At 41.4% G+C, this 17,654-nt stretch overlaps 1 protein-coding gene across 2 annotated transcripts in view; it reads left to right on the top strand.

Annotated features, from left to right (window-relative positions):
• Positions 1–1,471: 1,471 nt before the first annotated feature.
• DHX40 (DEAH-box helicase 40) overlaps positions 1,472–17,654 on the top strand; it is a 48,262-nt gene continuing 32,079 nt past the window's right edge. For both annotated transcript variants that reach the window (XM_036758069.1, XM_036758070.1), the window contains exons 1-7: positions 1,472–1,579; positions 3,472–3,641; positions 8,060–8,205; positions 10,548–10,667; positions 10,921–11,148; positions 12,414–12,480; positions 16,035–16,166. In XM_036758069.1, coding sequence (XP_036613964.1) covers positions 1,506–1,579; positions 3,472–3,641; positions 8,060–8,205; positions 10,548–10,667; positions 10,921–11,148; positions 12,414–12,480; positions 16,035–16,166 — 937 coding nt within the window. In that variant the 5' untranslated portion in view covers positions 1,472–1,505. The remainder of the gene's footprint in view (positions 1,580–3,471; positions 3,642–8,059; positions 8,206–10,547; positions 10,668–10,920; positions 11,149–12,413; positions 12,481–16,034; positions 16,167–17,654) is intronic.

Raw genomic sequence — 17,654 nt, 5'->3', positions numbered from 1 at the left:
ATCCTCACAACAATCCTGCCCAGGTAGGTGCTATTATTATCCCCTGTTTTATAGATGAGGAAACTGAGGCACCTAGAGGTTAAGTGCCTCGTTTAGGGTCACAGACTAGTGTCTGAGGCTGCATTTGAATGTAGATCTCCCCGCCTCCGGGTCCAGGGCTCCGTCCTCTTCTCCATTTAGCTATTACATAATGAGAGATGACATCTGAGGCACCCCGAGTATTCGCCAGACTCCTGGCACAATATCTGTCTCATACTCCTACCGGGGGTATAAATTCTCTGAGGGCGGGCACTGATCTTTATTTATCCAGACCTCGTACTGGTCCTCCCAAGCCCCAGGGTGCCTAACATCCTACCATCTAAGATCACAATCTTCTGTTCTGCATTTTAAACCTTCCACAACCTGGCTCCAACCAAGCTTTCTCCGGCCTCTTTCTACATCACTCCCGTTCACACACTTTACCATTCTGTCAAACTAGCCTTCCAAAGGTTCTTCACTCCTGATCATCTCTTTGCCTTTGCACAATTTATTCCCCCTTCCTCCTCGCCTACATCTTGGAGAAAGTGAGGCGGGTGACTTTGCCCAGCCCTCCCTCACTTAAATCCAATTCACTCGCGTGTCAGGGCATCACCTCCCTGAAGTCCTCCCTGGTCCTCCTGGAGAACGTTCTTAGGACCAACATCTTTTGGAATTCCTTTCTTCCTACGTGGCCTTCCCTGAAACCCTCGCAGGCTAGCTCCTCCCCAGGGACAATGAATTACATCATATTCACTTCGTTAATACCGTTTTCTTCCAGACGGTATGTAAGCTCCTGGAGGGCAGGGGTTCTTTCATTTTTGCCTACCTACTGTGAGTAACTGTGCTCGCGACACTACGGAATACTGTGATTTCCTTGCCTTCCACTGATGCAGATGATAACCCCTTTATTACTAGTATAATATTTGGGAGATGAGTGAAGCACAGCGCAGCTCCAGAAAAGAGTGCGCAAAGTCGAGACAACCATGCCAAAGAACACCCAGGAGAGCGCGCGCCACTGCACGGTAGCCTTCCTTGCCTGCGCCGGCAGCACGAAGGAGGAACTGCGCGGTGCACAAGGCGCTAAAGAACGTCCTCCGGGCAGCTCTCCTGTGCCTCGCACTGCGCACGCGGCACTAAGAAGGAAGTGGGCTGTGCACGAGGAACGCCTAGGACGGATGGCGGGTGCAGCCCGGGACGCGGCGGTTACTAGCGCAGCCTACTAACCCCAATTCCAAAGAGGAGAGTCCTGCCCCGCCTTTCCACTGCTGGTTTAGAGAGGCGGGTCTGGTGCAGACCCATTTTGACCTCTTGTCAAATCCAGAGCTCCTCCCCCGTACGTCCAAAAGCACGCACAGAAATAAATACGCGATTGTCATCAAAATGCGCCCTTCCCTACTCGTCATTTTCTCCCGGACCAGTAGGTGTCACCCTGAACTACCCAGGGCCAGGTCTGTGTTAGCGTCCGAGGTTACCGGTGGATATGCGCTATGGCTGCTGACAGGGGAGCGGTCGGGAGCCCACCAAGAAGATCTGCCCCCAGCAGCAGTCATCAGAGACAGAGGTGCGTCTCTAGGAAGGAACGAAAGGGCGAAGAGAGGGAGGGAGTCCAAAGATTGGCAGGCCGCGGGGTGCTAGAGCGATGGCCGGGGAAAACTACAAATCCCAGCAGGCAAAGCGAAACGCGCCGCAGATCGTTCCGAGCAGGCGCGAAGCAGATCTGCTCGTGGGGCGTGCTGTGTGTAACGGGCGGCTCGCGGAGATCGTCTGCGATTCTTTTATCGAGAACTGGAACGCTGCCTGACTTGGGCCTGTGTGTCCTTTGGCCCAGGGTGCTTTTAGATCGTAGATCAAGAAAGTCATTAGGCCAGTCCCCTCATTTTACAGATAGGTAAACTGAGGATCAGAAAGCGGATGTGACTTATCCATGTTTAAAGAGTCAGTAACTGGGCCAAGAGTGAAAAAAGAGGCCTCCTGACCCCAAGCCCGGTGGTTTTCGCATTATGCATGTGCACTTTGTCACATTGAGGGTCTGCCTCCTGACCCTCAGTGAGACGCTGTTGTCATGATGTTTCATCACTTAGCCCTTTGGACCATGAATCAGAATCACCCGAGCCTCCTCTACTGATCCATCACTTTATCATCTGGGTGTAGGTGACTTTGTGATCTGCATGTCAATATTCTCTGAGTCATCATCCGCTTTTCCAGGGCCAAGCCTTCGATAAGCCACTGGCCGTGTTGTCAAATATCTTGGGTCATACTTTGACCAAGTCCTGAATGTGTTGAGTTCCGAGGTCCTCGGTATTTTCGTTGATTTAAAACCTGAAAGGGACCTCAGAGGCCGTGTAGCCCAACCCCCTCATTTTGCAGATGAGAAAACCGAGGTCCAGAGAGGTTAAGTGATTTGACAAGGGTCACACAGGTAGTCTCAGTGGAAGGACCTCACCTTGGGTCCTTTGAATCCAAAGTCAGCGCTTTAAAGGCTGAGCCGTCAATGTCAGTATTTAGGAATTTTGAGTGGGCTACTGATTCCCCACCAAAAAATAATAGATGATGTGAGAGGTAGTCAGGGTGTGATGGATAGAGGTTCAACCTTTGTTCAAGTGCTGTCTCTGACTAGGGCTTTGTGATCCTGGATAAGTCACTTAGTGTCCCCAGGCAATTCTAAGGTAGCAGCAGGTGCTAATCTGTATTGATAGAAGGAGTTTTCTTTCTAGCAGTTCCCTATACCAGCAATATCACAAGTCAACAACCAAAAATAAGTACTATAAATAGATAGATACCTACTCTTTGCCTGTCCCTGTTTCTGGAGAATCAAGCCACCATGTAAAGCCCAGGTCTGACTATGTCACACCTTTCCTTCTTCCTTCCTGCCCCCTTCCCACGCTCAAATAAACTCTTGTAGCTCCCTATCACCTCCAGGATTAAATATAAAATCCTCAATTTGTCATTAAGTGCCATTTATAACCTCCCCCCCTTTCCAATCTTTCTTCATGTTATACCTACCCCCACTCCTACCCCAACTCTGTGATCCAAGACTCTGGCATCCTTGCTATTCTTGGACCAAGATACTACATCTCCCAACTCTGGGCATTTTATTGGCTTTCCCCCCATGCCTGGAATGCTCTCCCTCCTTATTTCCACCTCCTGGCTTTTCTCAAGTGCCAGCTGAAATCCCACCTTCTACAAAAAGTCTTACCTACCTTAATTCCAGTCCCTTCTCTGTGTTGAGTATTTCCAATTTATCCTGAATATAACTTGTTTGTATCTAGTTTTTTGCAAGATTGTGAACTCCTTCAGGGCAGAGATTGTCTTTTGCCATTCTTTGTAGCCCCAGTGCTTAGCCCAGTGCCTGGTACATAGTAGGCACTTAATAAATGTTTATTTGCTAACCGACTACAGATTACTTTGCAAGCCTTTGAATTGCAGAATCGAATTTTTTTCTCACTTCAACAGGGATAAGATGCAGATTCCAGATGAAAAGAAAAGTACCTATTGTGACCTGCCTATTAAACAACAAAGAAGAAAACTTGTTCAGGCTGTGAAGGACAATCCATTTCTTATTGTGACTGGAAGGACAGGAAGTGGTAAAACTACCCAACTCCCTAAATATCTTTATGAAGCAGGTAAATGTACTCTGGAACTTGTGATACATTTGATGAATAATACTAACAGGGATTATAGTGACTTCCCACCACACTTCCCACATCTCTTCCAAACACTACCTCAGGGCCCCAGCTCCATCCTCACTCTCAGCAGATGACTTCTGGTCCTTTACTGAGAATTTAGGGGTCCGGTCACTGACAAGAACTCCCAATAATCATCTCCTTGATTCTTCTAATCCTCTTAGTAATCTCACCCATCCTCTTATCTTCTCTTGTCTTAGAGAAAGAGGTAACACACTCTTTCTAAAGCCAACCCCCATGATCACCTATACCAGTGATCTCAGCTCTTCCATGATTTTGCTTCATCATTTATTTCTTATGAAACTTCAATCTCTTCTACTTTATTATGTCTTTCGCCTCAACTGACAGATATGCTCAAGACTCCTCATCCTAAAAAAAACTCCTGATGTTATCATCCTGTCTCTTACCTCACTTTAACTGACAAATTCCTATGTGGAATAGTTGATTCTTACCACTTCTGTTTCTCTGCTACCTATTTACTCCCTTGCAAACTGGCTTCCATGTTAATAATTGGTTGATTGATGAACTTGCTGGCTACTTCTCTGTTTCTTTTGCTGGCTTTCCATTTTCTTTCTGCCCCTTAAACACAGTTGCTTTCTAAGGTTTTCTCTTATGTTCTCGTTTCTTCTCTTTCTGTACTCTCCCTTGAAGATATATTTCATTCATCTCTACAACTTCAGTAATCACCTGTATGCTAATGACCCCTAACCTTCATAGGGCTCCAATCCTGGTCCTATTTCCTCCTTCTCCTTGACCTAGCTCTGCAGCCTTCGACACTGTTGATCACTGTCTCCTCCTCGATGCTCTTTTCTCTCTAGCTTTTCAGGACACCACTCTCTCCTGGTTTTCCTTCTACCTGTGCACGTTCTCTGTCTCCTTTGATGGACACTCCACCAGATCATGCCCTCTAACTGTGGGTGTCCCTTGGGGTTTTGTCTTGGACTCTCTTCTCTTCTCCCTCTATACTTCTTCATTTGGTGATGTCATCAGCTCCGATGGATTTAATTGCCACCTCTATGCTGATGATTCTCAAATCTACCTTTCCTGCCCCAGTTTCTTTGCTGACTTCCAAACTCACATCTCCAGACTCACATATTTCAGACATCTTAAACTGGTTGTCCAGTAAACATCGTAAGCTCAATATGTCTTTGTCTTCCCCTAAACCCTCCCTAACTGCTACCTTTCCTATTACTGTAGAGGGCAGCACCACCCTCTCACAGCCTCGGAGTCATCCCGTATTCCTTATTATCTTTCACCTCCTATATCCCAGCTGTTGTCAAGCCCTGCTTGACTTCACCTCTGCAACATCTCTCCAATACTGCTCCTTCTCTTCCCTGACACTGCCACCACTGTAGTGCAAGCCCTCACCACCTCACACCTTGATTATTGTATAGTCTGCTGGTGGGTCTGCCAGCCACAGGTCTCTTCCTACTCCAGTCAGCCACTAAAATGATTTTCCCAAAATACATGTCTGACCTTATCACCCTCCTACTCATTCAACATCAGTGGTTTCCTATTGCCTCCAAGTACAAATACAAAATGCTCTATTTGGCATTCAAAGCCCTCCATAACTTAGCCCACTTCTACCTTTCCAGCATTCTTACACCTTACTCCCTAACATGTAGCCTTTGATCCAGTGGCCTCCTGGTTGTTCCACAAACAAGAGACTCCATTTCTTGGCTCTGGGCATTCTCTCTAGCTGGTCTCTCATGCCTGGAATGCTCTCTCCCTCTTCTGCTCTTGACTACTGACCTTTAAATCTTGACTGCTTGACTACCTTTCTTTAAGTCCCAACTAAAATCCTGCTTTCTACGGGAAGCCTTCCCCAGCACTTCTTAATTCTACTGCCTTCCCTCTGTTAATTATTTCCTGTTTCCTGTGTATATAGCTTGCTTTGTGTGTATTCATTTACATATTGTCTGCCCCATTAGATTGTAATCTTCTTGAGGGCAGGGCCTATCTTTTGCCTCCTTTTGTATCCCCAGTGCTCAGCACAATGCCTGCATTTAATAAATGTTTATTGATTGATGCTAGCTAATTCCTACATGTAATTATATATAATATAATATAGTTCCAGGGTCTTACCATACATGTCAAATTCAACATGCTTGAAACTGGATTCAGCTTCTCACCCCCAAATCTGTCTGAATTCTTAAATTCTCCATTCCTCTTAATGATTAATTAACAGTTATCTCAGTCTGGTATCTCAAGTCATTTTTGATTCTTCCTTCTTCCATACTTCATGTGACCAATCAGTTGCCAAATCCTACCATTTCTTTCACTCCTCTATCTCTCATATCTGGCTCTTGCTCTCCACTCCCCACTGTAGCCAGCCTAGTTCAGTACTTCTTGTCTTTTTGCCTAGGCCATTATAATAGCCTCTTAATTCCTCAACTCAAAAACCTACTGAATAAAGCATAAACTTGTGGTCCCAGGCTCTTCATAGCTGATTTCTACCCTCTCTGCCCAGCCTTATCACATACTACTCCTTTTGCTTATTCACCGTTTCCATTAAAACATACTACTCCCAACCGTTGTTCTCATCCCGTTGCCTTTGTTCATGCTGTGTCTCAAGTCTGGAATAGATTGCCCAAACCCTTTCTCTCCTTTCAAGGTCCAGCTCCTATGCATTTCCCAAGACCACCTTTTCCCCACTCCCACCACTATTTGAAAGTGATCTCTCTCCATGAACAGCACTTTACCTGGCCTCCTCCTTTGCACTTATTTCTTTACCTTGTATCAAAGCGATTTGTGTACTTGCCCATCCACTCATTAGGCTGTAAACCTCCTGAGACTTCTCAGCTCAATCTTTGTTTCCCCAGTGCTATTCACATAGTAGGCACTGAAATAATTGCATCTTGAATTAAAACCACCTAATTTTGTCCCCAACACAATTTTTGAATGCAAAATATGAGCATACTGTTTTTATTTAATGAGAGCCTAGAGCCATACAGATTGAACTTTGCTTACCTGCATGTTTTATACCACATGAGAGATAAGTACATTTTGCCATAGCTTAGAGTTACCTTTCTTCAAATCAAGAAGCGTATGTGCCAGGTACTATGCTAAATGCTAGAGATACAAAAACAAGCAAAAACATGGTCCCGGCTCTCAAAGTTCCCCCATTCTAATGGGAGAGACGACATATAGGTAACTATGTATATAAAAAATACATATGGAACAAACCTGGGAATTGTCAGAGGGAAGGTACTTGTGTATTGGGTAAGGTTGGGAATGGCTTCTTGCATAGGTAGGAATTTGAGCTGAGGCTTGAAGGAAGGCAGCAAAGCCAAGAGTCAGAGATGAGGAAGGAGGGCATTCTGAGATGAGGAACAACCAAGGAAAAGGTGAAGAGCAAGGAGACAGACTTTTGTGTTTGAGGAATGACAAGGCCAATGTTAATGGATCATAGGATATGTGGAGGGGAGTCATTTCTTGCTACTTTTAGTCACATAAATGGTTAAACTAATAAACTAATAAAATAAATAATAAAATAAATCTGAGATAGTTATTATTAGCAACAATAACCATTTTTTGGCCATAGAACAGGATTGTCTAGTATGGTCACTCCTGGACACGTGGTAAGCTGGTCACCCATCTATGAGGACTTTATACTGATGATAGGAAATCAGGAAATACTAGCCTCTATTTCATAGTGATCTTCTGTGTTGACATCTCCTGATTCCCCTTAATTCTAGTGTTGATTCTTAATTCTTCTGTTGATTATCTCCAGCTTATCCTGAGTGTAGCTTGTTTGTACATATCTATTTGCAAGTTGTCCTCCCCTATTAGACTTCAAGCCCCTTGAGAACAGAGACCATTCTTTATATTTTTTTTTGTAACCCCAGTGATTAGCATAGTGCCTGGCATGTAGTAGGTGCTTAATGTTTATTGACTGACATTCGTACAATTTGATTCCTTCTTTAGAGCATTCTCAGATACATAGACCTTGCTAGCATCAACACCACCATTATCTGATGCTTTTAGTGACATATATGAGGAAACTGATGACAGGGCTGATAAAGGGCAAGGTAGCTTTGTCATAATTACCAATTTAAGCATTTCTTTTATCTTAGAAAGCTTGCTTGACAACTTCATATCCCCAGGGTTTAGAAACTCTTGGCTTGCTCTCTAAACAATCTAAAATGGAAATTAAAAGATTCAAAGAAAAATTTAAAAGTGTCCACTTTCAGTAAAAGTATCCACATTCAGTAATCCGTATTGCCACCTTAAATGCATTTTTAAAATTCCAATATGTAACACTAAGTTGCAGCATCGTCCTTTAAAAACAGCACAGTTTTTCCTTTTACAAAAATTAGCAATTGTATGATTTTGGTTTTTTATCTTATTTTTGTTAGGGTTTTCAAAACATGGTACAATTGGTGTGACTCAGCCACGCAAAGTAGCTGCCATATCAGTTGCTCAAAGAGTTGCTGAAGAAATGAACTGCTCTTTGGGAAGCTTGGTTGGATACCAGGTTCGCTTCGATGATTGTAGCTCTCAGGTATGAATGCATCCGTGGTTCCCTATTATCTACCGAGTAAAGCTCAAACTCCTTAGCTACCATTCAAGACTCTCTACATCTGGCACAATGGAGGCCTTTGGTCTCTCCCTTTTCTTCTAAACCATGTTTCTCAGTATTTTTTTGTTATTCTCAATTATGTCCACCTTTACACGAAAGCCACCAAGTACTAAAGTATTAAAAGTGATTTAATTTAGACAGTCTTAGCAAGATATTCATAGATGTTCTGCACCTCCTTATCCTCTGCAACAAATATTGGTGCATAAGCAGCAAATATCATGGGAGTCTTTTTGCAGCTGCTTATCTAGAGTTCAACGTAAGGAGATAACCAAGCACACAAAGAAATGAGGTTTCTTATTGGTTTGGGATGCGCAAAAAACTAGCTCTGCTCTGCCAACTCTCAAAGAAACCTGTGAGCTGCCCTTTTATTTAGTGACAACTCACTTTTATCTTCTGATTTCATTTATATAAATTCCTTGAGGTCAAGGACTGTTATTTTCCTTATGTCTGGCATGCCTGGCACATTGTAGGAGCTTAAGAAATGCTGGTGGATTGATAGTGAGAATGTCAAGACTTATATAATTCCTTTTTTTTTTTTAAAGAAATCCCAGGTAACAATTCTTGTTTTTGCTCTCTGAATTCTCCAGTCTAAAATTTGTAGCTATAAGATTCCTTGAGGTAGAGGTTGTGCTTGTATTCTTAAAGCCAAATAAGTGAGCTTTTTCATATTTCTTTTTCCTCTCTTGACTGGAAAGACAACAGTTATGTTAACAAAGTCACATCAGCTGATTCCACTTTTATGCAAGGCAGGTAATGAAGAGTCTAAAGTGGTTTTCTCTTTAGTGTTTAGACCTGGGATTAGTTGTAACAGCCCATGGGGTGTTGAGATTTCTCTTAATTTTATTTGAGATAGCTAGATAGCACATGATTATACGTGTGAGAGATATATGTAAAAGGACTTCTCACCCTGATAGCTACAGGGAGTTTTCCTCCTGTTATAGCTTCTAGAGATTTCCTTCTCTCTTCTCCTTTTCCTCACTGTAGATCCCACTGCTGCCTGGCATCTCACCCAGGCTAAACTCTGACTTTTTACTTTGTTTCACTGCTACTGCTACTCCCTATGGAGTTGGAGTTATGTGACAGGAGAGTGGGGGAGGGGGTAAATAAATTCCTCACTGCTTCTCTGTGACACCCCAAACTCCCTTCATCCTTCTAACTGTCATTCTGCCTCCTCCTCCCTAAAACTGTGCCTGGTTCCTTAGTCATTTTCAACACCATCCCAGGTCTCCGTGTCTTTTACTACTCCCTCTAGTACCTCACCTCCTGAATCCTTGAAAATCCTACTTTTTTTCTTGATAGTCACTGATCTTATTATAATCCTATATTACTCTGTTTTGAAATTGGGTTTTTTTAAATTCTCAGATTTATTATTTATTTTTTTTGGGAGGGGGGAAGGCAAGGCAGTTGGGGTTAAGTGACTTGCCCAAGGTTACACAGCTAGTGAGTATGTCAAGTATCTGAGGCCGGATTTGAACTCAGGTCCTTCTGACTCCAGGGCCAGTGCTCTATTATTATTTATTTTTAACATTTTTTTAAAATCGCAAATTCTCTCCCTCCAGGCCCTCTCCCACCCATTGAGAAGGCAAGCAGTATGATATCAATTATACATGTGAAATTATGCAAAATATATTTCCATATTAGCCATGTTGCAAAAAAAAAAGCAAAAAAAAATAAAGAAAATTATACTTCCTCAAAAATTTGTGGAACTGAGTGTTGTAAACTAAAAATAAAAAAGAAATTAAGAAAAAAAGAAAATTATACTTCATTTTGCCCCCCGAGTTTATCAGTTCTCTCTCTGGAGGTGGGTAGCATTTTTCATCATGAGTCCTTCAGAATTGTCTTGGATCATTGTGTTGATTAGAGCTGTTAAGTCTTTCACAGCTGATCATCGTTACAATATTGTTACTGAGTACAGTATTCTGGTTCTGCTCATTTCACTTTGCTTCTGTTCATATAGGTCTTCCCAGGTTTTTTCTGAATCTATCCCTTTCATCATTTCTTATAGCACAGTAGTATTCCATCACAATCATATACCACAACTTATTCAGCCATTTCCCAGTTGACAAGCATCCCCTCAATTTCCAATTCTTTGCCACCACAAAAAGATCTCATTTTGAAATTGTTTTGACCGATTAACTTTAATTTCATTTCTGTGGCAGCAACTATTGGAATGAAAAATTTGGAGGTGCTAGAAGTATTGTTTAATGTTCATTTAAAATGTCTGTGGCACTATAACTTGCCGTATTATGCTGTTTAACCCTCAGGATACAGCAATCAAATACATGACTGATGGGTGTTTACTAAGACATATGATGGTTGACCCAGACCTTACCAAATTCAGTGTCATCATTTTGGACGAAGCCCATGAAAGAACTCTAACAACAGTAGGTATTATTATTAGGTATCTTATTACCAAATACCATGAGATTTGTGTTTAGTTTTGAGGAAATGATATGTTTTTCTTCATTGACTTTTTATCCTTATATGAATTATTTCCTAATATTTATAGAATTCAGTGTCCTTCTTTGGATTATTCATTCTCTCTGTTTTTACTGGTTACTGGTAGGAATATGTTTGAAGTAAATTGTCTTTTTAGGTACATACATATGTTTCATTTAATGGTAACTTTTCTCTTAGGACATCTTATTTGGCTTGCTGAAGAAATTGTTTCAGGAGAAGTCTCCTAACAGGAAGGAACATCTGAAGGTGGTGGTGATGTCGGCTACAATAGAGTTGGTTGGACTGTCAGCCTTCTTTGGAAATTGCCCAGTAGTTGACATTCCTGGAAAGATTTTTCCAGTCAAAGAGATATTCTGCAACTTGATTGGTCCAAAAGACAAAGAAAACTCTTCATATGTTAATGCGGTACTACTGAGAATACTTATTTCTGTTTTGAAACCACATTTCTGGTTAGTTGAGTAACCTAGGTGTTCAGCTGCACCCTTTGCTACTTTTGTGGAGATTCCTCATTTTGATGATACTTTTCAAGTGTCATCTCATTTTCTGTAGCTCATATCTCATTTATTCATTAATTCAACAAGTCTTTATTAAGGACCTGCTACATACCAGGCTCTGTGCTATATGCTGGCAATACAAAGACAAAACCAAAATATTACTGAGTCTTAGGAAGCTTATATTCTGCTGAGGGTAAACAACATGAACACAGATAAATAAATACAAAATATATCCAAATAAATACAAAGTCCTTTCTTGAGGTAAGGTAAGGACTAGAATAGGCCTGATTGGGAGGTGGAAGCTGACCTGAGTTTAGAAGGAAACTAGAGATTCTAAGAGTCAGAGGTGAGGAAGAGATATATTCCAATCATGAATAGCCCATGCAAAGGCACAGAGATAGGCATTTAAATGTTGTATATGGGCTACAGGGAATTGGTATGAAGGAGGGTAATGAATGATAAGCCTGGGCAGGCAGAATTGTCAAGGACTTTAAATGCCAAACAGGAGTTTGTGCTTTAACCTGGAGACAGTGGGGAACCCTGGGTGTTTCTTAAGCAGAGGAGTGACATGGTCACACATGGGCTTTAGGAAAACCAGCTGGGCATTTTGTTACCAGATACCATTTTTCTACTAGAAAAGCCCACAGGAGAAGTGGTTTTTTTTTTCTATTTTTTTCCTCCCTCTGTGGCTTCCTCCCACTTGCCTAATAGTACTTCACAGTAGGCATTCAATAAGTGTTTATTGAATAAGACCAGAGTTACCATAGATCAGGGGTACAGCCTTTTGCCTGAGTACAAGTTTTACAGAACAGATCCTTTTACTAAGGGGATTTGTTCTGTGAAGTTTAGATTCAGTCGAAGGGCCACACTTAAGGACCTAGAGGGCCACATGTGGCCTCAAGGCCACAGGTTCCCCACCCCTGCCATAGATCTAGATTTTCTTGTTAAGGAGGCAATGCATTAATGGAATTTTTCCACAAGGGCAAGCTAAATCCGAACTAATGAGGAAAAACGGATGAGAACAGTCTAATATAGCCTTCTATGTCAGGTCCCTTCACAGATAAAGTATTGTAAATGGGATGGCTTTACCTGGGATAAGTTTGATTTTTTTGTGGAGCAAAGGGATAATCTCTGATTGGCCTAGTTTGATGGGACTTCTCCTTCTTGTTTCTTTAGGTTGTAAAAGTGACTATAGAAATCCATTTGAATGAATCAGCTGGAGACATCTTGGTGTTTCTGACTGGTAAGGATTCCCCTTCACGTTCTCATTTCTCACTGCATGTAAGAGCAGTAGTGAGGTATATAGTGAGTCAGGAGATCTGGGGAGCTTTGCCATAGCCCTTGTCAGATGAGCTAAACTTAGTCTTTGCATGCCTGTATGTAAAGACTCAGTACAAACAACACTGCCACCTCTATGTATGGCAAGAGAATACGAAAATAACGTTAAGTACTTACTTTGAACTTCTACTGAAGGACACTATATAAGTGTACAGGGGTGGTGGAGCTATGATCAGTCTCTTTGTTCTGTCTTGTCCTAATCATTTGACACACTGAATTATCGTAGGCAGGCCTGAATGGCCATGGCATCCCAGAGCTCTCTCTCACCAGCAACTTTCTTCTTGCGGTGGTGGGGAGGTTACCTATTGTGACTCCTGGATGTGATGTGACAAATGTGTGGCTCATAGAATCACTTATGGCAGCTCTTTGGAGTTTAAAATTAGAACAGTTAAATTCCAAACTGGGGTGACTCTGGAGCATCCTATTAACAGGAATGAGTCATCTTATTGTCTCACCTCCTACTCCTGCCTTGTCGTAATGTCAGAAATGAGGCAAGCTAAGGATCTCTTCTTCTTAGGGAGCCTCCAACAGCCTGAGAGAGGCAGTTGCTCTTAGACTGACTTCTCTGTGCATTCAGTTCAATTCAGCAATCATTTATTAGATGCCTATGAAGCCTCATCCTGTTATAAATTGGCCCTTTTATCATCCTATTACCTTTCTCCAAGTAACAATAAATTATAATGTATGGGGCGAGTTGCGAGGGGGAGTGGGAGGAATAGTAACAGTAATGCAAAACAAAACAAAAGAATGTCAGTGAAACATTTAAAAATATGCAGAAGAAACAGACAGAGATTCAGAAGGGATCACAGACAAGCAGGGCAGAGTGGGTACTATTGTGTTTAAAATTATGATATACAGGGTGTCCCTAAAGTCTGGACACATAGGCAGAGATGCATACTTTGAAATATTTGGAATATTAACAGACCTTAGACCTCTTGACTTCTTTTTCTGGGGTATGCTAAAGGAGAAGGTGTACTCAATGAAAATCATAGATGCAACACACTTGATTGGATGCATAAAGAGTGAATGTGCTAAAATTGACGGCAATGTGGAGTTATTGCATCAAGTTCACTTGAATCTTGCAAAGCACATCAACTTTTGCATCACAAATGATGGAAATCATATTAAGGATGTTATTTGTTAATATTCTAATTAAATAAAATATTGTTGAAAATTTCATTCATTTCATTTCTTGAAAATATGCATTTTAGCCTATGTGTCGAGACTTTAGGAACACCCGTACTTTTTTAAAAAGCAGCATTTAAAAGAGATTCACACTTACACCTCAGTCTTAAAAGAGGGTCACATTTCATAATCACTCATTTACACTTACTTACACTTACTCATTCCTCACTCTTAAAAAAGGGTCACTTTTCATAATCTGTCCTCTTTTTCTGGTCTGCGTATGTGGAAATGTTTGTGTTTGTCAAGTTTGTAATAAAAAATAGGAGAAAAAACCCCAACACAGTCTGAGGGGGAAAAATTCAAAAGGTTTAGAGTTATGAACTTAATTTTTTATTTTTAATCCTTTGGAAACTTATTTCCTTTCACTTGAATTTTTAAAATTATGATTAATTACACATTCAAAGCAGTGAAGCAGTATAAGGCAGTGACACTCTAGTTTCATTTTTATCTTAATAATGCCACTTTACATCAGTTCATCACTTTATAGTGTTTGTGGTACTCTCACATTCTGTCACTGGATCCCCACAGGAACATTGTGAAATAGGCAAGGCAGGTATTATCATCTTCATTTTACTGATTAAAAAAATAAAGTTCATTGCATTTTAGGGGCTTATCTAACTTAAGCTAGTTATAGGTGTAGGTATAGCCAGGATTAAAACTCAGGTCTTCTCACCACTGGTCCACTAAGTATTCTTTCATAGTCCCTTGCTGCCTCTCCTCTCTCTTATGAGGATCTTTATTAACTTATTTTAGTAATTTTTAACTGTAAATTTAACAGTCTCAACCAAAACAAAATAAAGATGAAAGCCACAGTCTATATTTTTAAAGAATAATTTTTAAATTTTTTGTTAATATCTTTTGGGGATTTTTTTATTGTTAAATCGTTTTTCAGTTGTATCCAACACTCTGTGACCCCACTTGGGGTTGTCATTTTCTTCTCCAGCTCATTTTATAGATGAGGTACTGAGGCAAACAGGGTTAAGTGACTTGCCTAGGGTCACACAGCTAGTAAGTATCTGAGGCCAGAATTTTACGTCAGGAAGATGCGTCTATCCACGGCACCACCTAGCTGCCCCTGTCTTTTTATTTTCCATCAGCTTAATTTCTGAATAATATCCCCTCCCCATCTCTTCCTCAAAGTATGACAAAGAATAATAAACAAAGGGGGAAAAAGCATTTCAGCAAATTTAATCAGCACATCAACTCAGTCTGACAGGATCTGCAACATTATGCACCTGTCCCTCTACAGAGAAGGGAGATCTGTTTCTTTACTTCTTTCCTGGGACACACTTGATCCTTATAACTATACACTGCACTGTTTCACTTAAAAATAATACGTTTTCACAAAGCGATAGTTTATTTATTGTGTCCCCTTCTCACCTTAGCTGGATGCTTTTATAAAGTTTTGTTGTTGTTATACAGTCTGAATTTGAAAGAACCACAAAAATAATTGCTAACACTTTAAAGTTTGCTAAGCACTTTACAAGTATTACCTCCTTAGATCCTCCCAATAACTCTGGGTGTCAGGTGCCATTATTATCCTCATTTCACAGAAGACAAAACTGAGGCAAACTGAGGTTAAGTGACTTACCTAGCCAGGATCTCAGAACTGGTAAGCGTCTGAGGCCAGATTTGCACCGAGGTCTTCCTGACCCCAGGCCCAGTGCTCTGTCCATGGTGCCACCAGCTACAAAGAATCTGTAACTTTGTCAGAATAGGCAGCTCAGAGGAGTTGGCAGAGGCACCAAGAGTTTGAGGGATACACAGCCAGTAATTGTTCAAGGCAGAATCTGAAGCTTCTTGACACTGAGCTGAGTCCTTCCTCCTCTTTTCTACTCTTCCTGTATAGTCTGTGGACAGAGGCATGATAAGAACCAGGCTTGGGATTTCAACAGTGTAGGGTGCTCCCATGGAGGGAGTCCCTCTGCCGCCGATGAAGGCCAGCCTGTTCTGCACCACTTAGATGGCAAGAGAGGTGCCAGGGCCACACCACCAGTGTGTGACCTATCAGAGGTAGAGCTTGAACCCTGGTCTTCTGACTCTAAAGCCACCCATATCTACTTTGTAACACCACCCAAATATGTCATATATAGTACATTTAACACATATAATGACTGCGCTTTGATTCCCTTCGTATAGTCTTTCCATATTCACATTCAAATGAGTATTTAAAATTGACACTTTCTCAAGCTATTTCTAATCCACTTATAATTATATCCTGAAATTAGTTTTGCTCTTCAGGTGCTTATATGAATTTTTTTCTACCCATTTTAGGCCAGTCAGAAATTGAGAGAACTTGTGAATTACTTTTCCAGAAGGCAGAGTCTATTGATTACCAATATGATGTTCAAGACCACTCCATAGATGGTTTGCTGATATTGCCATTATATGGAGCAATGCCAACAGGTATTAATTTAAAACATGGTTTTTATCATAAAAGAATTTTGTCTGAAGTGATTTTTTTTTGCACTTGAGAGCCAGACAGAAGCTCTTTTACATTTATTTGATGGGAACAGAAGATATCTGTGATTAATTTTCCAGAAGCATTGGAAATCAGTTTTATTTACCTCTTATCCATGCCACATTGAGTTGTATCCTCAGTCATCACCAGAACAAAAGCCAGAGTGGGCTCCATGTGGAAGGAAAGCTATCATGTGGTGACGGTCACACCTTTGAGGCTGCGTGGAGTTTGGTTACAGGTGCTAAACATCCAGAGATGTCGCATTTCCGGTTATATCTGAGACCAGACTCAATGCATGGGTTCCTTTAGTCGGCTAAATGTATTTTTTTTTAACTGGACCTATTCCTTTATATGGAATTCCTGGGATAATTCTAGATTATTTGGTTGTGTTGGGGAAGTGTTGATGCATGTGGCCAGGGTTTAGGGATGTCGTTGCTTTATGTAGTTTTTGTAGCATCTGGCCTACGAAACCTACTTAGGACCTCAAGATTTTAGAGTTGGCAGAAACCTTCCAGACCGTCTAGTTCAGCCTCCTCCTTTGACAGAGGATGCAACTTGGGTCCAGGGAAATTAAGTGATTGGCCTAAGGTCACACAGCTTATAAATGACAGAAGTTGCTCTTTGAACCCAAGGCTCCTGACTCCCAGTCCAGTGGAGCCATTTTACCTTTGAATTTAACCAGGGTCATTTAAAATAGTTGACTTTAGATTTGATATACTCTCTCAGTTTATTTGAATTAAGTTATTGTTATCAAAACACTCCAAATTTAAAATGATATTCTGATGCCAGATGGCTAGACCAAATGCTGCTTCATGATCTTACAAGTAGCTCTCTGTCCTTCATCTTCTGAGCACTAGGAGCCCACATCTCTCTTTTTCAGTTTTTTGTCAACAGAATCTGGGGGCGTCTGTTTAGATGACCCCTTGTTTTCTACATACTGGACTCCTGGCTGCATTACATGTGTTTGCCTTATAGTTGACAATTGGAAATGAAGCTATTTAAGGCTCATTGGTGCTTTACTAGAGTCAGGTTCCATCAGGAGGAATAAATGGGGATTTATAGAAGAATTATATGAGCCAGTCAACATTGAAGGAAACAGACTCTTTTATTTGGCGTGTTAAAGAGAAGCCCACGTGGCTTCACTAGAGGTACCCCTGGGATGAAACCTAAGGACAACAAAGGAAGGGAATTAGAGCAATCCCCTGACCCTTTCCCCCAGGTCACTGGGGCCAGGATGGCCCATCAGCTTTTTCATGCAGGGGCTAGGACCAAAACTTCCAAAGTAGGACTGGAAATGGATAGGGAAGGGATGCAATTAGGAGGTGACACATAGGAGGAAGGAACGTGCCTAGGGAAGAAGAGCCTGTGGGACAGAGAAAGACTAGGCTAGGAAAAAACAAAAATAAAACGTTTTCTATGAGACTATCACAACC

Source organism: Trichosurus vulpecula, chromosome 4 (genome assembly GCF_011100635.1).
Source record: "Trichosurus vulpecula isolate mTriVul1 chromosome 4, mTriVul1.pri, whole genome shotgun sequence".
In the NCBI taxonomy this organism is placed as follows: Eukaryota; Metazoa; Chordata; class Mammalia; order Diprotodontia; family Phalangeridae; genus Trichosurus; species Trichosurus vulpecula.
Note: the sequence above shows the minus strand (reverse complement) of the source record. Positions and strands in the feature narration are given on the sequence as shown.